The 21,316-nt window shown below is 47.8% G+C and overlaps 1 protein-coding gene across 1 annotated transcript in view; it reads right to left on the bottom strand.

The window, feature by feature from the left end:
* The window catches only part of nolo (ADAMTS-like no long nerve cord), a 107,101-nt gene that overhangs the window by 12,403 nt on the left and 73,382 nt on the right, over positions 1-21,316 (bottom strand). The window contains exons 6-9 of the mRNA XM_017905639.1: positions 13,737-13,878; positions 12,721-12,853; positions 5,856-5,958; positions 4,717-4,815 (exon numbers count right to left, since the gene is read on the bottom strand). Coding sequence (XP_017761128.1) covers positions 4,717-4,815; positions 5,856-5,958; positions 12,721-12,853; positions 13,737-13,878 — 477 coding nt within the window. The remainder of the gene's footprint in view (positions 1-4,716; positions 4,816-5,855; positions 5,959-12,720; positions 12,854-13,736; positions 13,879-21,316) is intronic.

The following is a 21,316-nucleotide window of genomic DNA, read 5'->3' as shown; positions in this document are numbered from 1 at the left end:
CTAGGATATCGTGTGAGACTCGTGGTAAAGAAATCGGACCAAACATGAATATCACGAGCGAGAGACGTGGTTCGTAGATAAGGCCGAAGGTGAACAACACGGGCCAGGCTCGTGGTTAATTTTCGCCGATGTCTCTTCGCATCGGTTATGTGTTATTCTTCCAATCATTTGCACGAAGTGGTTCGACGTGTCTTGATGTGTAAGCATTGTTGCTGTTTACTATGCATGGGCCATCGGAACTTAAATGATAAGGCAAGGGGATAAAAATGCAAAAATAGTGCGTAAAAGTAGAGACTCATTTTTAAATTCTGATGATCAATTATAATTATTCGGAAATGCAAATAATTATAATTATGGACACTGATAAACTCGCGATATAATCACCTAACGTTCTTAGTTTTTACGTAATTCATCATTTTAGTAAAAAAACGTGCGTTTTTAGAAAAACCCCAATTTTTGAAAACTGATGCTGATAGAGCAGCTTCGATTACGGATTTGTTTTCAAGAGAATTACCCAGTGGATAATACAGATTAAAATTTGCGTTGAACAGGGTAATCTCCGAACGGAGGGGAAATGAAATTTAACTTTCAATTTGCAGCCTGCAATTTTTCCCTCCCTTTGTTTCGTACCCGTCGTGGTGTATCTTCGTCATCGAGGACAAGATCTTGAAATATTCCAAAGTGAAAACGACGCAGCGATTTCTCGTTACCGCCCGCCACCATTATGAGTCGGCACGATCCGCGAAATACCGGCGTGCTTTTTACGTATCGAGGAGTAACAGTAATAAATACGTATCTGGGATGCGCGAGTGCATTTAGCGGCCCTCATGAATAAAGCATAACTCCACTCGGTGGATTCCGTCGGGAATCCCGTTGATTTTTCCCACTTCGCGTGTACCAGATGGAAAGTTCGCTCGTCCTCGTCGAAGTACGAGAGGAAAGAGAGTGACAGAGAGAAAGAGAAGGAGGGAAAGATACGGGGAGACAGTGAGAAAGGCAGGGAAGAGGAGGAGGCATGGAAACGCGACCTTCTCGTACAACTTGTCCCTTATTGTTGCGTCTCTTTGCACCTCTTATTGCAGTTTTATTCTTGCTGCACGAGGTTGCATCAGCCAGCAGCGGATCGCGCGAAGCGAGTCACTTTTCTGCCCAGGCCGTTGCATTCGGGAACGGTTGCTTCCCTTGTTTCGCGCCTGGCAGCCTGAGATACGATGTTGTAAAATTTTATCGTTCCCAGAACTTTCTTAGCGTTTCCAGTTTGTTTCTGAATATAAACGAAACGATCTCCCGCGCGGAGTTACACGGTGAAGTTACTTTAATTTCTTCCACCGAAACCGCGTCACGCCGTACCCGCGTTTCCGATGATATTTCGCTTTTACCGACCGATTCCGGTAAGAGACGGCGCGTGGTTGAATTAGAATGGAAAATTGCATAAATCGCAAGCCCCGTTCGAATTTTTCCACGCACCTCGCCGCGTGTACAGGGTGTTCCCCGCGATGTAACGATCGCGGCCAACTAGGAAATTGCAGGAGACCGGCCAAAGTCGAAGTTTCACAATTATCGTACGCTCGTATATAACCGCGACAATGTACGAAAAGTTTTCAATGCATCGAGCTGAAACAGAATCGGAATGAAATCCAAGAGGTCGGGGAAGCGGGACTTAAATTTCCATAAACGCATGAAATCGGACGTCCCCGAAACCAAATGTCTGGAATGCTTCCAGCAGATATCGCGCTTTTCAGGACACACGGTTGTCCGACCGGCGAGCAAGAAATGGCAGTGGGACGGCGGGGGTTGGCCAGGGATGGGAGAAGAGAGTCGGTCATCGAGCATCGTGCCAAAACGAGCCCCGAAACTCCCGTAGGCGCCACCGAGTCGTTCGAACCTTCCACAATGTGCATCCTCTGTGTATCCGAATCGCATTTATTACGCGGGCAACGCGTACGAGTTCCATGTGGTGTAACGTCCACCGAACTCGTGTGGCTGCAAGCTGCATGCTGCTGCAAGCTGCAACGGCGACGCACTTGGCGGCGAGCCTCTTGACGTGACCGTGTCTCGAATCGATTTGCACTCGCGCTTGTACGAACGTACAGGTGTGAGTTTCTGCGTCTGTGACACAGTCCGTGCACGTGTACGACCATCACGAACGCAATCGGCAACAACGATGAATTCGTCGAGCAACGCCAGGCATTTTCCACGAGAATGCTCCCTCTTACCCTCTTCTTCGCGCGCCTTTCTCCCTTTCTTCCGTCTCTCCGCCTCTCCTCTCGAACCTCTTATCACGCCACTATTTTTTCTCTCCGTTCGTTTGTCTTCCCCTTGCTCCTCCTGGCTTCTTGCCTTTCAACTCTTGCGAAATGTCTCGTTAAATGTCTCGCGAAATCGCTCGCGAGCCTTCCTCTTTCCTCGCCCATTTCTTTTTTCGTTTCTCCCTACGCGCTGGCCCTTTGTATTTACCGTTATTAAAATTCCGCGTTCACCAACGCGGTACGCGGTGAGCTCGAATTACTCGTATCTACGAGTCGAAACTTTTTCGCCGACGCACACGCGGAATTTCCGTCTGTTTCGTTCGTATCGCGATTCGTTTCGCGAACGCCATGGATATAGCTTCTTCCCATCGGGGACCGCTCCTCCGGTAACCTGCTCTTCACCCTTGTTTCTGTTGTCTCCTACTATATTCATGCTCTTCCACCCTTGTTTTTCCACCCGACCTCGAAAACACGCTCGAGGACTGCTACGCATTTTTTGTCCTTTCGACACGGACAACCACGAGGATGGTTACGAACAAGGCGTGTCCGTCTTTTTGCCGAAGATTTTGAAAGGACGATACGAGTGTGAGCGGAATGGGGCCAAGGAAAACTCGGAGAAGAGCGAGAAGGGCAAGGGAGAAGCTTATTTGACGACTAAATTGTCCTGTTTGATGTCGGTGGTTGATGTGGCCTGGGTCGTTGGAAGAGCTCTGCAGAGAGAAAGAGAGAGAGAGGGAGAAGCTGAAAGGAGAAATTCGTGCAGATACACTCGAGGAAGAGACGAAGGACGAAGCAAACGTAACCAGGCTGCGCATTTATCGCGGAAGGAGGTTTAGGCGTCACGAATGGCGGCGCCGTGAAGGTGAAAATCTACCCCCGTCTGCTTCCACTTTTACGCGTTCAAACGTGTCGCCTTCTCCGTGGGGTTACTGGTGGATCCACGGTGGTGGTGGTTATGCTCGGTCGAGTTTCTTCGGTTTCGAGAAGATCCGATTTCCGTGAAATTCTGAAGCACGCCCGCGCGCGCGCAGGGCTAGACGGGAAGTTCTTTGGGTTTACCCGCGACGCTTTGCCGAGGCGTTAATGTCGTTAGACGCGAAAGGGTTGGAGGGGAAAAATATTTGAGCAAATTAAGTGCTTTTCGACCGCAGGAGGGCGGGGCTGGATATGAAATTACTGGCGGGAAGGAAACTGTTTCGTGGTTCGTTTTGCCGTTTCCTCGGCTAGGGCAAGAGAAAGTTCTGAAGGACTTTAAACGATGGCCCGTCGTCCTGCTAATTTTGTTGTACCCTTTTTCTGCCGCTGCTGTCGACGGTGCTTCCGGTTTCGAAGTCATGCCCTTTTTATCGGGGCAGACGTTTCCCCAGTTACCAATTTTAAACTTTAGCTCGATTCAAACGGCAAAGTTTCGCGCACGTACAGACGTTCGATTTGTCATCGATACTTCGATGAGGTTTCCCTTGGCGTAGTTAAATATTTTTATACATATTCGTCATGGTTCGTTCCGATACGGATGTTCACGAATTTCATCCTTGGCGCACTTGGTGCGCTTTTCAGCGTTATGTCGCGGTAGAAAGTGCTCGTTGCACGAAGAATGGAGAACGGTAAATGTCTTTCTTTTGTTCTTTTAGAAACGATTCCGACCGAGGTCGTTCAAAATTCTGCATCGATCAAAGAGGAGGAACGTAAAATTGCATTCCCGTTGCTGCTTGGGCCAACGTTAATCCGCGGCGAAACGCGATAACAAAACATCTGGCTCGCACAAAGCAAATTGTAGAACGAGTTTCATTTCCCTTTGCAACAATCAGTCCAACCTGTTTACTGTTCCCGGAGGAAATCGGATTTCTTGATACGAATAGACAGATATAACGAGATAGGGAAAGGTTACATGTTCGCTTGCCTCATCCGCGGAGCCCGTTAACGTCCTTTTAAGAGACAAAAGGTCCATCTAACTCGCGTAAATACGTTAACCCCGGTGCATAGAAATTATTCCCCCGTGTTTATTTCACGCTAAATTGCCACGTGTTTATCGCGTGACTCGAAATCCTGCGATGCTGTCGCACAAAGATGATCGATCCCTGGATATATGACCACGTTCTGCATTACAACGGGAACACGGAATTCGGGTGTAACGGGAGAAGGAAATTTTTCATTATACCAGAAACAAAGGTGAGAAACGAGTTCATAACTCTGGCGATTTAGACACTGTTCTCCAATAGAGGACTCATCTTGACGCGGTAATAAATACCGCTGCGGCCCAACCCCCTGCAGGTCTTCCGACCGTCACACTGGGTGGCAATAAATACTCCTTTCCCTGTGGCATCTCGTGGAGTCCTAAATTCCAGCGTCAGGCGAATGACTTTGGTCTGTCTGCACGGGTAACACTCCTGCTGCTTGTTTTGCATGTTCACGGCATGTTCACGCGAGAGGATCGCAGTTCCGGTACCTGAGATTGTCTTGTACTCACCTCGCTCCATTTATTGGTCTCCCACATGGGACACGAGATGGTGTTGCAAGTTTCCTGGTTACGGGGTTTGTGCGTGTTGCTGCATTTGTGGTCAGGCAGCTGGAACGATAAAGATCGAAGATTCTTATCCGGTTCGTGTCGACTGGAACAGGCTGCGATCTCTTTAATAGCCCTTCGCCCACCTTTCCGTCATCCGGTCGTTTAATCGCGACTATGTCGCGTCCCAATAACCGTATACCACTGCCAAACGCGTATTTTATTACCGCGACCATTACGTCCCCTGTGTATTAACGTCAGCAGAGTCACCTACTCGTTCCACGGAAAGGGACACAGAGAGGCGGGCATAGAAGAAGATGCAAATTCTCGCGGTGCACGATACATCGTGTCTAACCATACGTATTTTCAGCGGTACGCGTGTTCCCGACTGCTCTTGTCGAGTCTCGGATGAGAGGATTTTACGGTGGTTGACAGAGAATCGCGAGCGGCCCTTCCAGTTTAAACGAACCGAACTGGGTTAGGGTTCGTGGGTTTTGCCAGGCTGTCGTTGGCACCGGAATAGACGGACGGATGGATGGATGGATGGATAGACACGTATCTCTGTGACAGTCCCGGCAGAGGCCGCGTCGCGAAGCCTCAAAGACGAAGGATATTATTAACCTATTTATCCGACGTGCAACCCCCGGGAACTCGTCGGGACTTATATTAGCGGATTGCAGGCAGCCCGACGACGAATCATCGAATGTCGTGAAAGATTCGACACAGCAATGGGATTGAAATTCCGGCGATAAAGTGGAACGAATTTTCGATTACGTTATCGTTATCGCGGCCGGGCTGATCATACCTCGGGAGTATACTTCGTAACCATAAATCCCGCAGACGTGACGAATCTGGCGAAACGTGGAACTTGCCCGAGTAACCGAATGGAATTCCATCCCCTGCCGTCGGTGCGGCTACGTACAATGAAAATAAAATCTGATCGATATCACGGCAACGTTTTCGTTTCTTCTGGCGTCAGCGAGGAAACGCTGCAGCCTGTTCCTCGGCGGAAAGAAACCAAGCAGGATCCCGGCCAAAATTCCGGAATTTAATATAAAGGGATTTCGCGTATTTAAATTATTCCTATTCCGGCTCTTATTTACCTTCGTAGTCTCATTGCCGTTCTCCTCGGTGCAGAAAATCGTTCTGGTTCTCGATCCACCTCCACAGCTAGCGCTGCACATACTCCACTCGCCGGCTACCCATCTAGAAATGTAAAAAAGAATCAATTGAAACGCCAGTCGTCTAGCTAGCAGGAAGCCGGGATTGTTACGTAACGTTTCGTGTTCGTAAGTTCAAAGCTCGATATCGCTCTTCCTCCCGATCAGCGTTAAGAATACTTGTTTTTTAAAGAACTCTTTTGCCTTTTTACCTCTCCCCCCACCACCCCCGTTTTTTGAAGTTTCCACGGTATAAAAAGAATCGCGAGCCGAAATACACGGTTTTCACGAGCGCTTTGAATCCGCTTGAAAGGGAATCGACAGCCGAATTAAAATCGAGAGCTTTCCCTTCGACGAGGCTGTCGTTCAACCGGAAGTCATCTTTGATACCGCGATTGGATCCCGGGATTTTCGTCGTTGAAAAACAGCCCGCGCATAAATGCCAGACGTACGCCGATCGCGGATCAATATTTACAACGGGGAATTAAATGTCGGCCATTCTTGCGACGAAAGCTTTTCCCCCGGTCGAATCGATGAATTTCCCGATTCGAGCCGGGATATTTTCAGCCGGCTGCCGAATAAGCTCAACGTCAAATACGCTGCGTGTTGGAATTAATAAAGTGCCACGAGTAATTGCGAACAACGTGGAGACCGATGTTTTCGAACGTTCGGAAACTAGCCTTTATCGCGAATGCGTCGGATTGCAGATACAGTGGAGTCGCGAGGGTAGAAAAACGACAGAGACGTCGCGACGCCGGTTGACACGGTGAACGATAGTCGACGAAAGATGGAAAAAAGCGAGGGAAACAGCGTTAATCGTCGTGGACTTTTTCAATTTCCTCTACATCGCGTGTTTCCTAGGCGAAAATGTTCGCGAGTCGCCAGACGAATCCATCGATCGCTGCAGCACGAAAGTTTTGCTCGATACACCGCGAACCGCGTTGCTCCCGTTCTCGTGTAACACGTGTACGCCTGTCTTGATACGTCCACCTAGCTGGCCGATTATTTTCATCGCCGTTGTTCGGGCATAAAAACCATCGCGTTTCCAAGAAAGCAGATACTCAGTGGCTCGCGTATTGTTCGATAAAACGTCCCCTTTTTCCCTGTTTTTCCAATCTTTTCGTGTTTCTCCTCCGGGATTTATTCATTACGAGAGCCACGCGAAAAGGGATCAAGGAAATCGATCCACGTTGCAGTTAAAATTTATTCCGATCGATCTTTCTTCTTTCCGCTCCCCGACAGGCAGCTCCATTCTCTGATTCAGTTTACCCATCGAACTGTTCCGCTTTTCTTTCAGCCGTAGAGAACATGACGCGTATTAACCTATTCCATCTGTCTATCGCGTGGAACCGTCAACCACATGTTTAATTACCCTCTCTTAGTCTGCGCAGATTACACAGGCAAACCCCTGTACATGGTTCTGGCCAATCGATGCTAGTAGCCGGATCGCGAGATTAATCGTCAAATGTTCCGGAAAACGCTTAATAGAATTTAATTGGGCCTGTATCCCTAGCGCGACATAGAATAATAGCCGCTGAAGTATTCAGTGGCTTAATACACAGTTGCGGGTAGGCAGCGGTTTAGGAATCCCGGTTCTCCCAGGGGATAGCTGAAACGTCGACCACTTGCCCGGCCTGGCTGAACCGAATTAAACTAAATTCTCGGCCTGGCCAATTAGCACCAATTTACCGTTGACGAGGCCCACTCCACCGGTGATTTATTAACCGTTGTGGCCTGTTAACGTTGCAATCGCACCTCGTTACACTCGTCGTCTCGATTTTTCACCCTCGAATTCACGCCGCTGAATCGACGAGCACTTTCGCTTTGCAACACAAATATTCGCGATTAACGAAGACCGACGTTCGTTAAATTATTCATCGTCCAATTACGGACGATTGTAATTTCGGCAGCCGTTTTATCGAGCACCTTCTTGGTTCGTAGTTTCGCCCTTCGTGCACGAGGTAACGGAATTCAAAGCCTAGGTTACTAGATTTCGCAACCCTCGCCGTCCGAGGGCTTCGAGGGGTTCATCCTACAGCGACTCGGGGTCTCGTAATTTCTAGCAGCGATAAATTCACGTATAAACGCTTGACGAAATGTCGCGTATTCAACGGATACCACGTCGAATCGATCGATCATCTTAGTTGCTATTTAGCCGCATTCTCGTAAGGTCGAGTAAGTTAAAGAGGAAAATGTGACGCGAATCAGTCGCGTGACTCGCCTCTTGCGGCAAGTTAAATGGTAGTTCGAGTAACCTGAGCCACTCGAGATCCTGGTTGGTGCAGCGTTAACCACGGAGCTCTTGGCTACGTGCATCATCCAAGTGGCGAAGTTTCCTCGCCCTGGCTGCACATAATAACGTTAAACAACGAACGGGGGGACGACGAGGGGCGCGAACTTGACGGAATTTTCATGATTTCCCTGTCGAACGTTCTTTGTTCGCGGATTTCGTCCATGGAACCCGGTGAAACGCGGAAAATAGGGAAGGACGGGTCCCGGGTAAATCCGAACAAATTTCCGAGGCATTAGGAAAGGTTCGTTTCGCGTCGTTTCGCTACTCGCGTCCGGAGGAAGCAAAAACCACCCCTTCCGTTTCACCCTCCGAGACGGTCGGCCATTTTTAGATGCGCGAGCGCGAATTCATTCTTGAAACGAGAAATATCGCGGCGTCGGGCGAGGAAAAAATTCGTTTCCATTTAGACGATGACAAGGTATTTTTCTTCGGGCGTCTACCTATCTACAAAGCCTCGGCAGGATTTTTGTCGCGTCTCGTATTCGAAATTTCGTATTCGAGAAGTGGCAAATAATTCTCCGTCTATTTATAATTCTTCGTAAATCTGATCGGCGTGGCGACTGGATTTCTTCGGGATAAAAAAGGGAAGAGGGCACACGGACGCGAGTTGAGGGAAGAATAAGCGTCCGATCGGCGACGAGATTTCGTTCGACTTGGAACCATAATTTCGTTCACAAAGGCCCGATATACACACGCCCCTGCACGTTTCAACGACGTGCTACGTTTTATATCCAGTAAGAATGGTTCACGGCGAGTTTTTTGCCCGAACTTCGTGGCCGACGCAGTGTCTGCCTGTCCGGGGGACGATTCTCATCGGAAGCGGAGCTTTAAAGCACCGCTTTTTATCTCCCTTTCCTTTATCCAGACAAAGAACAGGCCGTATCGTTCCGAGAACTAAGATTGTTTCTTCGAAAAAATATCCCCAGGACGTTCCCCGTCCCCGCCCCCTCTCGTTATCCTCTCCGATCGTTACGCTTTATCGCGAACGCTTTCAACCCCGTTCAGCGTCCGCGTTGTGAATCAGAGAAATAAATTTGTCGTCGGTTCGTGCGTCGTTTAGCAGACATCGAGTTTCAACGTCGAATATCTGCCGCTTTACCGAGTCTCATTCGAAGGTATCATCCGAACTAACAACCCGCTCCATAACGCGTTACCGTCCAACGGAATACTTCCCCGTGGAAAATTTACTCCACGACGAGGACAGGAAACCTCGAAGACCGTACGTTCTCCGCGTCTCGGAATTTATCGAATTTCGAGCTGCGAGAATCTTTCGTGGTCGCGAATAAATTCTCGCTACTTTTCAAACTACGTTGATGGCCAGAGAGACGGTGCAGGCACGTAGAGACACACGGGACCGTGTGGCCGCGGGAAATAAAGCGTGCCGTTTCTTCTTCGCGTTGGTCGTATCGTGGAAGAGAACACGGCACGACGAGCATCGTCGAGCGGAACGGGGAGTTGTTTGCACAACCGTGGAGAGATTCGCATGAAAGTCGAACAATTCCTTTAAATAACTTTTTCAGGGGCACGGGTCGTGGAGACCCGAGGATGGTCCGACTAGCTGCTACTTTATGACCGGTGGATCGTTTCGCGAAGTTACTCTTACGATTTTTCTGATCGCGATCTCCGGAGGAAGAAGCGCGCCTTACGTCTCCGCGATCCGTTCGACGGCAGGAAAAACAGTCATATCGTCGGACGAATTGTTTGTCTGACATTCGGGCAACTCTCTTTCCTCCGGGCTGCTCGCGTTCGTGTTTTTTCCTACGGGAATCGGCGGTTACGGGAAAAAATGAAAAATGCGCGCGACGTAGAACGTGTTTCAAGATGAAGGATAGGAGGAAGTGCCCTGTTACGTGGCTTTTTCCGCCTGCCTTTTACGGTGGTTAACGAAGAGTCACGGGATGGCGGAAAATTTCTCTGAAATCTCGACCAGGCGAAGAACCTTTATACGTTCCCACACCACGACGAAATTAACCTTCGCCTAGGATATCGCGTGAGACTCCTGGCAAGGAATTCGAGCAAAAACACGAGTATCATGAGCGAGAGGCGTGGTTTCTAAGTCCCAATGTAAACACACGTGCGCGTAGTAACCTGCTCGTCGTTAACATTCGTCGATGTCTTTCCGGTTTAGTTGTGTGTTATTCTTCAAAGTGTTCGGACGACCTGGCTCGACGCGTGACCACCTTTGTTGTTGACTAGAGCACGCGTCGTTGGACCTCGCGTTGTAAGGTAAGCGGTTAATACATAGAATTAGCGATTTTCGTAAAATTACAGGGAACTTGTTCTAAGAACCGTATAATACGCGACGATATTCACGGAAAGTAGGTATACCATTTCGGATAACGTCGCGCGCAAGAAGGTACGAGGCATTCCGATATTCAGCGAGCGATTCTTGTAGCCAATAAAGAGAGAGAGGGTGTGTCTCTGGTCTGTGGAAGGGACTGGAAGCTTGTTTTTCCAGCTCTCTTTCAGAAAGAGGCCCGCCGGGCTTTTGCTCTTTCCCACTCCGTCCGTCGACTAATGGCCGTTCAGTCCGCTTGAAAGCTCCGGCCCATCGTTTCCAAGCTCGTATTGCTAGTCTACACGGCCACCGTATCCATTTCTGCGCGGCTGTCGGTGCACGCGTGCACACGTACACGCCACCACCGGCACGGCTTGTCTAACAATAATCGGGACTGCATGCTTGCTTTGTCCACGGCCGTGGCGAGGAAATTGGTCAGAGAGGAAGATTGGCCGGCGTTAATCCTAAAAGTGGGAGTTCCGATTTCGCGAATAGCACGTGGAAAATACGAGAATTTCGAGCAGCTGCGAGAACGTGCTCTCCGAGTCAAACATTCCCCTTGCTGTCTCCTCGTAAAACCGAAACGTCCAATTTCGAGTCCGGACCCGCGATTAGAAAAGCTTTAACGAAGTTCCTCTTCGTACGTTCGAATTCAATGCGTCACTTTGTCGCGCGTTCGACGTTCCCGCGAGTGCTTTTCCGTCGTCGATTCGTCGCAAGATGAAGAACAAACGGTCTCGATTTGCTGAGCTTTCGGCGGGATATAATACACGTAGGGGTACTTTTGATTGGCAAATATGAGGAATAATAGGTGGTGTTTTATTCCAATATATATATTTATTGCGAGCTGAATGAGACTTGGGAGTAGGAGACTTAGACTATAAACTGAAAGACTAGACTAGCAACTGATATGACCACGTAACTAACATTCGTACATCGATTCTTCTTCAAACTCCGTAAAGGACTGTCTTAGGACAGCCCTTGTACCCTAATTTAACACTAGAACTATCAACCCAGTCAAAATGACTGGTCCCAGAATTTTCCTTTTTGCAATCACCGAACACATACACCTGCTTTAGGAATAAAATTGGTATTAACTCATATTAACCCTTTGCACTCGAGAGGTGACTCTCGATCAGATTCTGAAGATCGACGTTAATTAATATATCAAATTTAAAATTACCTAACGATGTGTGGAATACCGAAGTAAAATAATTCTACGTCTTAAATTGCATACGATTTCTTATTTATCGTTTTAACCCATTTGATTTCTTTAATTTGCATATGATTTCTCATTTACCATTTTAAAAATATCGTCGACTCTATGACAGAAAGTCTTCAAATTACTATTTTTCTGTAACGAAAAAGTTGTCGAGTGCAAAGGGTTAAGAAAGAACTGTAATCACTATATACACTCATTCATCGTACCCTTGAAATTAGTATAATCTGTGCACGTTATAGTTAGGTACCCATTAAAGATCGCTAGTTCTAGTGTTAAACTTTGCTCTCTCTCTTCTTTCATACTCATGCTCTCTTTCTCAGTCACGCATTTCTCACAGCCTCGTTCTCCATGGGTCACGTATCCTAAACACTCAGACGCCTTTCGCTCTTCACTTGTATTCGATAAAATCATAAATATTCCGTTCATCCGATCCTTGCACGCGGTCACTCGTCCTTCCACGTGCACTTCAGACGTCACTCTAAACATTCGGGTTGAACTCTAGGCTACTGTTTATTGCCCTTTATCAGCTAGGTAGACCCAAGATGTTCCTTTGCATTCGCTCTCAAACCCTAGAATTTCTACGTACACGCTATTAATAGGATCACAGGTAAAAAGGAATATCGACAGGACCACGTCGGGAGTGCAAATAAAAGACGAAAAAGCGAGTCATCTTCGTTCGGAAGATCGCCGTAAACGAAGCCATTGGTCTCCCGAATAGACATATCGAATCGAGTCTTTTTCTCGGCGACGATAGGGGATGAGAAATGAATAGAAATCTAGTCGTGGAATATCCACATCGCTCTCGATGGAACCGACTTCTTTACCACGGACACGCGACTGATGACGCGTGTAAAAATCCGCGAACGATTCGTCAAACGACGAACTCTTTGTGTTCGTTCGTGTATCCGTATTCGAAGCCGCACGCTTCGTTCCGATGCGAAAATCCGCGCCGACGATTTAACGTTCTTTGACACGGACATCGTGCACGCAGACCAGACGTCGGAAAGCTACTCACTTGGCGGTGCAGGGGTGCGTGTTGCACGGTAGCAGGGTCTTCTCTGGTCTGTTGTCCGGATCGCAATAGCTGTCGTCTACTACAGTATCGTCTGGGCCGATGGCCTTGCACACCGCCCTCGCGATCTTGAAGCCTGACGGGAAAAGGGAATGGTATTTTACGTCGTGATCGTGGAACGATTCGCTGGAAAAGGGAACCTTCCCCAGGTTCCTCTCTTTTCCTCGTTGAATCGATTCGCGATATTTACCAGGTTTCAGTAGAATGGATACGATTATTAGAAGAGTCATAGGTATTCAGAGAAACGTCAATTCGACGAGAGCATGGCATTCGTGTCGTTTAAGCGCGACATGACAGCACAGGTGTCGAAAATGTAGAGCAAAGGGTCATCGAAATGACGTTCTCCGAATAAAATTCCGCCACTTATAGAGCTTTTTATTATCATCCTCCGTGGACAGTCGAAAAGTCGGTTTATGAAAATCTACGATGGCTGAATTTAGCGCGATGTCTAGTACGAATCTTGCCACGAACGATGTATCTCCATTTGCAAAATGCGCTAGAATCCCCTTTAACGCTTTATATCATTTTCCACTTTACGAAACGGTCACGTCGACCCCTGTCCAGTAGGATCGTTTAAAACGTCGCGTTTCGATCGTGCAAAGATAAAAAGATATTTAAAAAATCAGCGTGAAGCAAATGGAATTCCGCGCGATATTTGGACCTCCGGCATTTCTTCGATTTTCGACGTCCGAACGGGAACCGAATTTCCCGGAGGGAGTCTGACGCCGAAGGAGCTCAGGACACGTCCACGAGGCCAAAGCATCGTGCCACGATAGGTCGGGTAATCAGCCGGACCAAGTAGTTATTAATTTCGACAAAGGGTCCAGGGAACGCTTAACGTTCCGCGGCCTCGAAGTTCATTAGAATTCATTGCTCCCAGCGTCGATGTAAATGGACTAGCCGTCGGTGAACTAATTGTAAGTGCTTCAACCGAATGAACTTCGTAACCAACCACTCACCTCCGCCGCATGATTTCGAGCAGGCGGATATCGATTCCAAACTCCACGAGTATCGCGATTGGCAGCTCGATCCGTTTCCGCCGCACACGCCGCACGGGTCCGTGTTCCTGTTGCTGCCGACTCGCAGGTCGCAACCGACTTTCTGCAACAGAAATCCCCGAGGCTCGATTAATATAACGTTCGCCGTCACCCATTCGCTAAATGTTTCTTTTTCCAGAAGCCAGAGCCACCGGCTATTACTCACGCGGCCGTGCAGAATTAGTCGAGAAAAATTAACCCGTAGGAACACGGCTTCCGACCCTTCCGGGTTCCCGTGATTTCCGTTATAATCTCCGTTGTCCCCGCGGAATTTATACCCTTTCCGTTCGGCCGAGTAATAATTGGCTCCAGCTAGCTTGGCATTAACGCGTGGCCGAGTAGAAAATAGGAAATAGTAGGCAAATGGGTCGTAAATCGGCACTTAAACTCCAAGGTTTCGCGCTAAGTCTCGGTTTTATAGCAAATCAAAGCGATTGGTCCACGAGGGCGTATAATCTAAAGACGATCTAGCGCTATGTCACGCACCCGTGGGAGCGACCGCTTCGATTTGCAATAAACTAGAACTCTAACTCGGTCTCTTGATACCACAGTGGCTGCTGCTGCTGCAGCGCGAAACAAATTTCGGCCCGGGTGATCTATAACGCGTTTTTCTCTGGAATTCCTTTTTCCACCGTTGGGCAAAAAGAAACGACGCGTATCGCGTCGATCAACGGGCTGGCTCTTATCTCGGCAGACATAAATAGAAGACGGACGGGCGATAGCGGGTGTCGTGGACGGAGGTGGAATTCGTGGATCGAGCAGGCAGAGCGTGAAAGATTAATCAATGAAACGTAAAGAGAGGAGTGGCGGATGTCACTATGCGGAATCTGAATGCGGCCGGCTTCTGCTCTGCGCAGCTGGAACGTTGTCCTGTACAAATGCAGTAGTACCTTTCGGGCATAAGGGAGAAGGAGTGGTGGAAGAAGAAGTGGAAGAAGAGGAAGAAGAAGAGGTGTCGGAGTAGGAAGAAGAAGAAGAAGAAGAAGAAGAAGAAGAAGAAAGGGGAAAAAAGAAGCGAACGAGAAGCTGACGTCGATTCGTGACCTGGCTCGGACGGCAAACTGATTTGTCATTCAGGCTGCATGGAGGTTTGCTCCGAGGTCGGGAAGTACATTATTCATCCCTTATCCGGGCGAGAAGAGCGAACTAAACTGGTGGCAAAGGTGTCAGGCGAAGGGGAGACGAGACGAGGAAGGATATGGATGGGGTAGGGGGTAAAAAGGGGAAGCACGAGCGTAACGAGATCGCTGGAACGATCGACTGTCGCGACAGGGTAATCCAAGATTTTGTCCGACTATGACGATTTCGATAAACGTTTACGCTCGTCGTACACCACTCGCGTCGTAACTATTATATCCAACTGTTTGTCTCTTTATTCCACTTTTTATTCCTCTTCTTGTCGTTTCCTGTGAATTTCAGAATTCTCCATGCGTATATTTCCCGAGTCCCGTTTCTTAGACACGATACCGAGGTGTACGAGCGCGCACCACGATCTTCGGGCGGCTAGTATTCGATCGCCATGTTGGCGGAAGAATTTTTCGAAAAATTCTGTCAATCTCCTGTCTCGCTTAAGTAAAAGCCCGTGCAACGCGTATCCCGCCTTTTCATCGCGAACATGTTTCGCTCTTCGCCAGCATTTAGAAACAGCATTTACACTTCAGCGGAAATTCTTCGACAGTTGGAGGGTGCGTTCCGCTCCCGGAATTCGCGCGGGGCGTAACTTTGGCGAATCGTGTTTCCCGACTCGAAACAGGAAAATAGTCGGTGAAGAATGGAAGGGTGCGAAGAGAAAGGAAAAGCGCGAAAGAGGAAGAGTGAAAGGGGAGGGGGGTGGAATAAGGGCAGAGAAAGAAAAGAGCGGAAGAAGCAAGGGGAAGAACTTAAAGTCGGGAGAGTTTACTCGCTCGCGTGAATTACGATTTAACGGAGCCACTGAATAGCATTACAAGCTCGGTTAAAAAAAGCTCGAACAGCCTGGAATACCTCGAGAAATCGAATAGAACGCGAACGGGCGTCCGCGATACTGGCAGGACGAATTGAGATTTAATTTTACACGAGGCCGGATTCGTTCCGCGACCTTTTCTCGGTCTATGCACCGATGCACGTATGCATCCATTGTGCACCTGTGTAGGAGGTCGGCCTCGAGTATACCGCTGGGAGTTCGAATGGAGTTTAAATCTGGGATACGCGATTTTCGCAACACGTCGAAACAACATCCCCGTTTCACCTCTACTTCCCCCCTTTCTTCTCCTTCCTCCCGATTTAACGACTCTACTGTTTAACCACGCTTACGAAATAGGATATACGTACGTACGTACATACTCGTCGTTCAAAGACCGATTCTAATCGACTGAGAGAGGATCGAATTTGCAACTTTCCCCACGGAAGCTTCGGATCGAAGCGTGTTTTTAATACTCGCAGAATGTACGATTTACATCTTCTCGAATGCTCTCACCCCCCATGAGTTAACGATTTTCAAGTGGTCTCGAAATCTCGAAAAATAGGAGAAAAAAGAGGTAGAGATCAATGGAGCGAAATGAACGAGGAAGCGCGAGTTGAAAATGACTCTTATTTCGACAGCCATTTTGGCTGGTTAAAAAATTCATAGAGATTCTGCTCTGCTCTCCTAGAGTCGCTGGAGCTCGACCGGAGCCCGTCGATTTTTGAATTCTGTCAGGGACAAACGTGAAAGGGACAGACGGCACATGCATAGGTGGTATATTCGCATTCACGTGTGCGCGCGCCCGCGCGCCACTGTGTGCACAGCACGGGAACGGCGGCGCGCGAGCGCACGCGCGCAAACAGAACGGAAGAGACACACAATACGGGCGCTCAGGATTAGGTTTACTTTGCTCGAGAAGTGGAAACCTGCAGCGGAGCCCCGTAATTGAAGGATGGGACCATCGAAGCAACCGGTTATTTCTCTAGGTAAACAAGCGAAGAGAAACGGCCAGCCGGTCGGGCGTGCAAAATGAAATATCGTGGAACTTAACGGCGCCGATCTTCCTCTCGCGCGATCCTGACTATCCTCGATCCGTGCAAATAATACCTTTAAATCCGGTAAATACCGCACCAATGGCCGTTTATGAGTTGGAGAATATGAGCACTCGTTTCGAAGCATCGCGGAGATTCTTTAGATACCAACGAGGAACTCGCGAGTAAATTAACCGCGAGTAAAGACGCTCCGTTCGCGATTCGAATGCTCGACGATCGAAAGCGAGAAAAGAGGATAATTATCGCCCGACACCGCCATCTTACTTCTCCGTGTTGTAGTTTTCTAAATATTTGCCCGTTCCCGTTCGGAGTAGGAGGAGAAAAAAATAAGGAGAGAATCTCACACCCGATTACTCTTTTATCCCCATCGTTAGATAACAAGATCCCGGCTGAAAGGTAAATCGGCGATTTCCGCGACTTTCCGTCTCCCTGCTATTTCGTTACGTAAATTTGACTGGCGTTCAATTATTCAAACCGGCTTTCAAGGTTCCATTCGGCAGTCGGTACACCATCCACGGCCGTTGCCATCCACCGGAGTTAGCCCATTACGCTCAATACACCCTTTTCCCCACCGCGAGTCTTCACCCCCTGCAACCCGCTGCTAACTCATCCGTCCCATTCCGCTGCTTCTTTTCTCTACACTCGTTCCTGCCTTTTAACATAGTTTCCCGGAGAATGGGATTTCTCGGCCGTAGACGGACTCGATCACTTTGTCCGCCTTATTCCGCCCGTTTCCACTGAAACGATGGAATTTATCGCGCAGCCACCGGGGATCGCTGCGTATTCCTAATTCCTCGCGTACCCTTCTGTTCTCTTCTAGGCTGGTTCTCCGGAACCAGTGGAGGCTGGCGTCGCGAGCACCTCGTTATGCATGGTTTCGTCGATTTTCAAACGACTAGTCGCGAGATGTTATCGCAGAAGTTGGCTGAAATCGAGCGTATTATATTTACTACGAATTACTCCGGCAATTAGTCTGGCATTAATACTACTTTACGAGATCTAAGCTGTAACTTGGATGTTCGCGGAACGGTCCCGTGTTAGACGGTATTTCTATTATATATATATATATCTACTCGTTAGATATCGAGAGTGTCGAAACTCGCTCGTATTCGAGATAACCCGAGACGACAATATGGCGGTCGATTCGCGTTACAAGTTATTCAAGCGTGCACGCGGAAGAGGACGCGAAACGAAACAACTGGAGGAATTTCCGGGCACAGAAGACAAACTCTAATGAGTCGCGATGGTACAAAAGCGTCGCGCACTTATCGAGCGTGTCCAACGCCAGAGGAGAGAACTCGCCGACGCTTTAATAATGCAAATCCAGTTTGCGTTTACCGGAGCTCGGTTAGTGCTTAATTACGTGGACCTGTCTGCTGATTAGATATTGTCCTTCCAGCTTCTCCGCCACTGTCGCCGCTATGAAATCCCGTTAATTATTTCTTGACACCCCCTTGGACGTACTCGTGAATCGTCATCGCTTGTCTAGTTTCTTCCCTCGTTCCCCGATGCTGCAACCATTCGCCTAGTCCGCAGCTTCTTCCTCTAACGGATCTTGCTTTCGTCGCGAAAAAGAATTAAGAATTCGTCAAAAGTTGAGAGTCATCGTCCACGTCTTTGTACTCGAGTGGCTACTCTCTTAGTCTCGGAGAAGCTTCGAGTTATTGCTCTCCTGTAATAAAAGAAGTCTTCGGGACCGAGGGATTAATATTTGAAATTTTCGATGCCGGAGTAACCCCCCTTCGATATCGCGTTCATCCGTGGCACGGTGTTACGCGGGAATTGCGGGCAAATGTCTCGCGGAATATCCCGTTTTACGATAAAGCATCAGCCGTAATTCGCAATTATTTCAACCGAGAATTCGCGCGAGAGCGGACGATATTTCTGCCATAATCGACTTTGTCGTCTCGCGTTGGGGGGATTAAAAAATTGTGCGCTGGAAATTGCCGAAGCGAAGGAATTTGCGACGCCGCGACGTGTTTAAACGAGACAGCTGGGCGTTTAGTCAGCCGATGGATAAAGCGATAAACAATATCAATATTGGCAAACGTCACTCGCTGTTGGTGTTCTCAGGCTTGAGACAGCCAGCGACTACTTAAGGGGTTAATCGACGAAATAGCTCCCTCGCGAGGTAGCCTGTTTCTCGGTACACAAAGTCGTCAACGGTGTAAAGTAAGATCGAATTAACTTAATGGACGAGAAGTGCGGGCGTCTCGACGCACCCATGGTAAATATTGGTGGAAGACGAGCGCGGACGACGCCTCGTTAGCTCGCATTTTCCGTGACCGAGGAAAAACGCGGTGGCGCACAATCGTGGACAGAAAACCAAAAGTTATAAATAAGTTTGGACGAGTCCGGCCAAGGGGAGAAGCGGGGTACGATGGAGAGGAGGAGAGGGGCCAGGATAGGCGGATAGAAGGAACTGTATGCTTCACCTGAGCAAATTTCCCGGCCTCGAGTTTCCGCCGGAACTTTCTTCTTCCTCGCCAAGTTTCGACAAGGGATGCAGCAATTGCGACTTAATTCTTAACTGGCGCTTTCAGCGTAATCCGGGGCCAAGGGGTCGGGATAGGATCGCATATTTAAAAGTACGATCTCTGCTTTTAATTAATTGTCCTTTGGTCGGCTGGCATTCGGAATACCTGGGCTGCGAATATAAATCGGGGCCGTCTCGAATAGGAAGGAAGAAGAAACGTGGATGGACCGAGAGTGATGCGTATCTGGTCGATTAGAGACGATTGTTTCGTCGTATTTTTTTACAGCCGGATAAATCGGATTGAAAAATCGAATTATATTTTAACTCGTCTTTCATCTTGTTACCGCGAAATTTCAAGAATTTCACGGTATTCCAGAAATATACTATTTTGCAGCGATTTTGCAGAATCGCGATTTTATCGCGGGAGATATACATATAGCAATTTGAGGGGAAACGAAATCAGCTTTGAACGAAACGACTATTGCGTACATGTATGTTTTAAACGCATATTAATAGCGCGATAAAGCTTGCAAATGAAACCTTCAAAATTTTATCGAGTTGCACGAATGTATGCAATATCGAGTGCTCGTTGAAAACGACTCGTTTCCCGTGTCTCGAATGTTTTCGCAAAAATTGCTACTTTATTTATAATGACTGCCATTGTTGCGACGCGGAACGACGTGTCAGGAATAAGCGCATAGAAATTCATATGGTAATCGAATGGATTAATTTTCGAACGGGCCGATGCTTTACGGGCTTCGATCACTTCGCTCGTCTGACCAACGGCCGACCTGCACCACTGACTAATGCGCTTGCCGACTCTCGGCGCTTCGAATACTTTCCGGGCACGGCTGATGGTGAAACTAACTAATTTGCCTTAATTATTTACGTAAACAACGCTCGTTTATTAAATCAATGTTTGCTATCATTAATACGATCGCACGCTTGAAATATACGTACATCGAGGCGATTATTGATACGGTTTTATTAGATCTCATTCGAAGGAAAATAGAAATACGAGTACAGCGCGGCATGGTTTTAATTGAAAATATTTTCGACATTGTTCCGTATCAGTATACTGATTACAAACATAAAAGGAGCGTTCAATTAACAACGGTTATTACGTTATTCTACAACTACGGGCTGGATATTCATTGGTAAATAAGCCCCGTTTCAATATGTGTACAAATGCATGGTATTTATGATATATTAAATATCGATGTAGCTTTCGTTAATGTTCCGTACAGCCTAAATAATGTTCGTACCGAGGCCGGCGTTCGTATCGCGATATTGTTGTAATGAAATATAATAAATCACCGTCGCTATCGATTGTTTAATTCCCAAAACGCGCGAACCGTGGTATTTTCGTTAAGCGAATGGAGGGGCGCTTAAAAAGTCAACGATATTATTTGCACGGTGCAACCGTTCCCGTCGAATCGCACGAATATTTTCGTTCGTTCGCAGCGTAGTTCATCTGTTACGAAATTACGCGACACGAGAGGATAATTTGTTTGCGATAAATTTAATCAAACGTAATAAGCGACGCCGGGTTGGTCCATTATTGTAAATTAATTTAAAGATTGCAACGCGTTTCAATTACCAACGGAGCGACGTTACGTTTGGCGCAAGCGAATCGTGTCAAATATTGACAGAGAATACGATAGACCGATAGGGAAATTTCTCGCGTGTCACGTCATTCAGACAGTTTGCATACGCGTCTTCGATCTTCAATTATAATCATCGCGATGCCGATTAATTAACGCGTAACGTCGTTACAGGCCTGGTATTCATACGTATCCAACACTATAAATTGCACTGCAGAAAGTGTGTGCCTTATCGAGATTATTTCCAAGCCCATTCGAGCGTTGCCATTGAGTTTGATTACTTTATTATCGAGCAACTATCCGTGCAAGTTGTGCAAATCATTCGACTTCCGCCTTAAATATTCATAATCCCGCGTTGTGCGTTGTGAATTATGTATACGGATTTATCTCCCACGACAAATCGGGTAAGCCAATTAATTTCGCGTATA

Source organism: Eufriesea mexicana, unplaced genomic scaffold (assembly GCF_001483705.2).
Source record: "Eufriesea mexicana isolate 0111107269 unplaced genomic scaffold, ASM148370v2 scaffold4231, whole genome shotgun sequence".
Taxonomy (NCBI): Eukaryota; Metazoa; Arthropoda; class Insecta; order Hymenoptera; family Apidae; genus Eufriesea; species Eufriesea mexicana.
The sequence above is the reverse complement of the archived record's forward strand: the minus strand, read 5'-3'. Positions and strand labels throughout refer to the sequence as shown.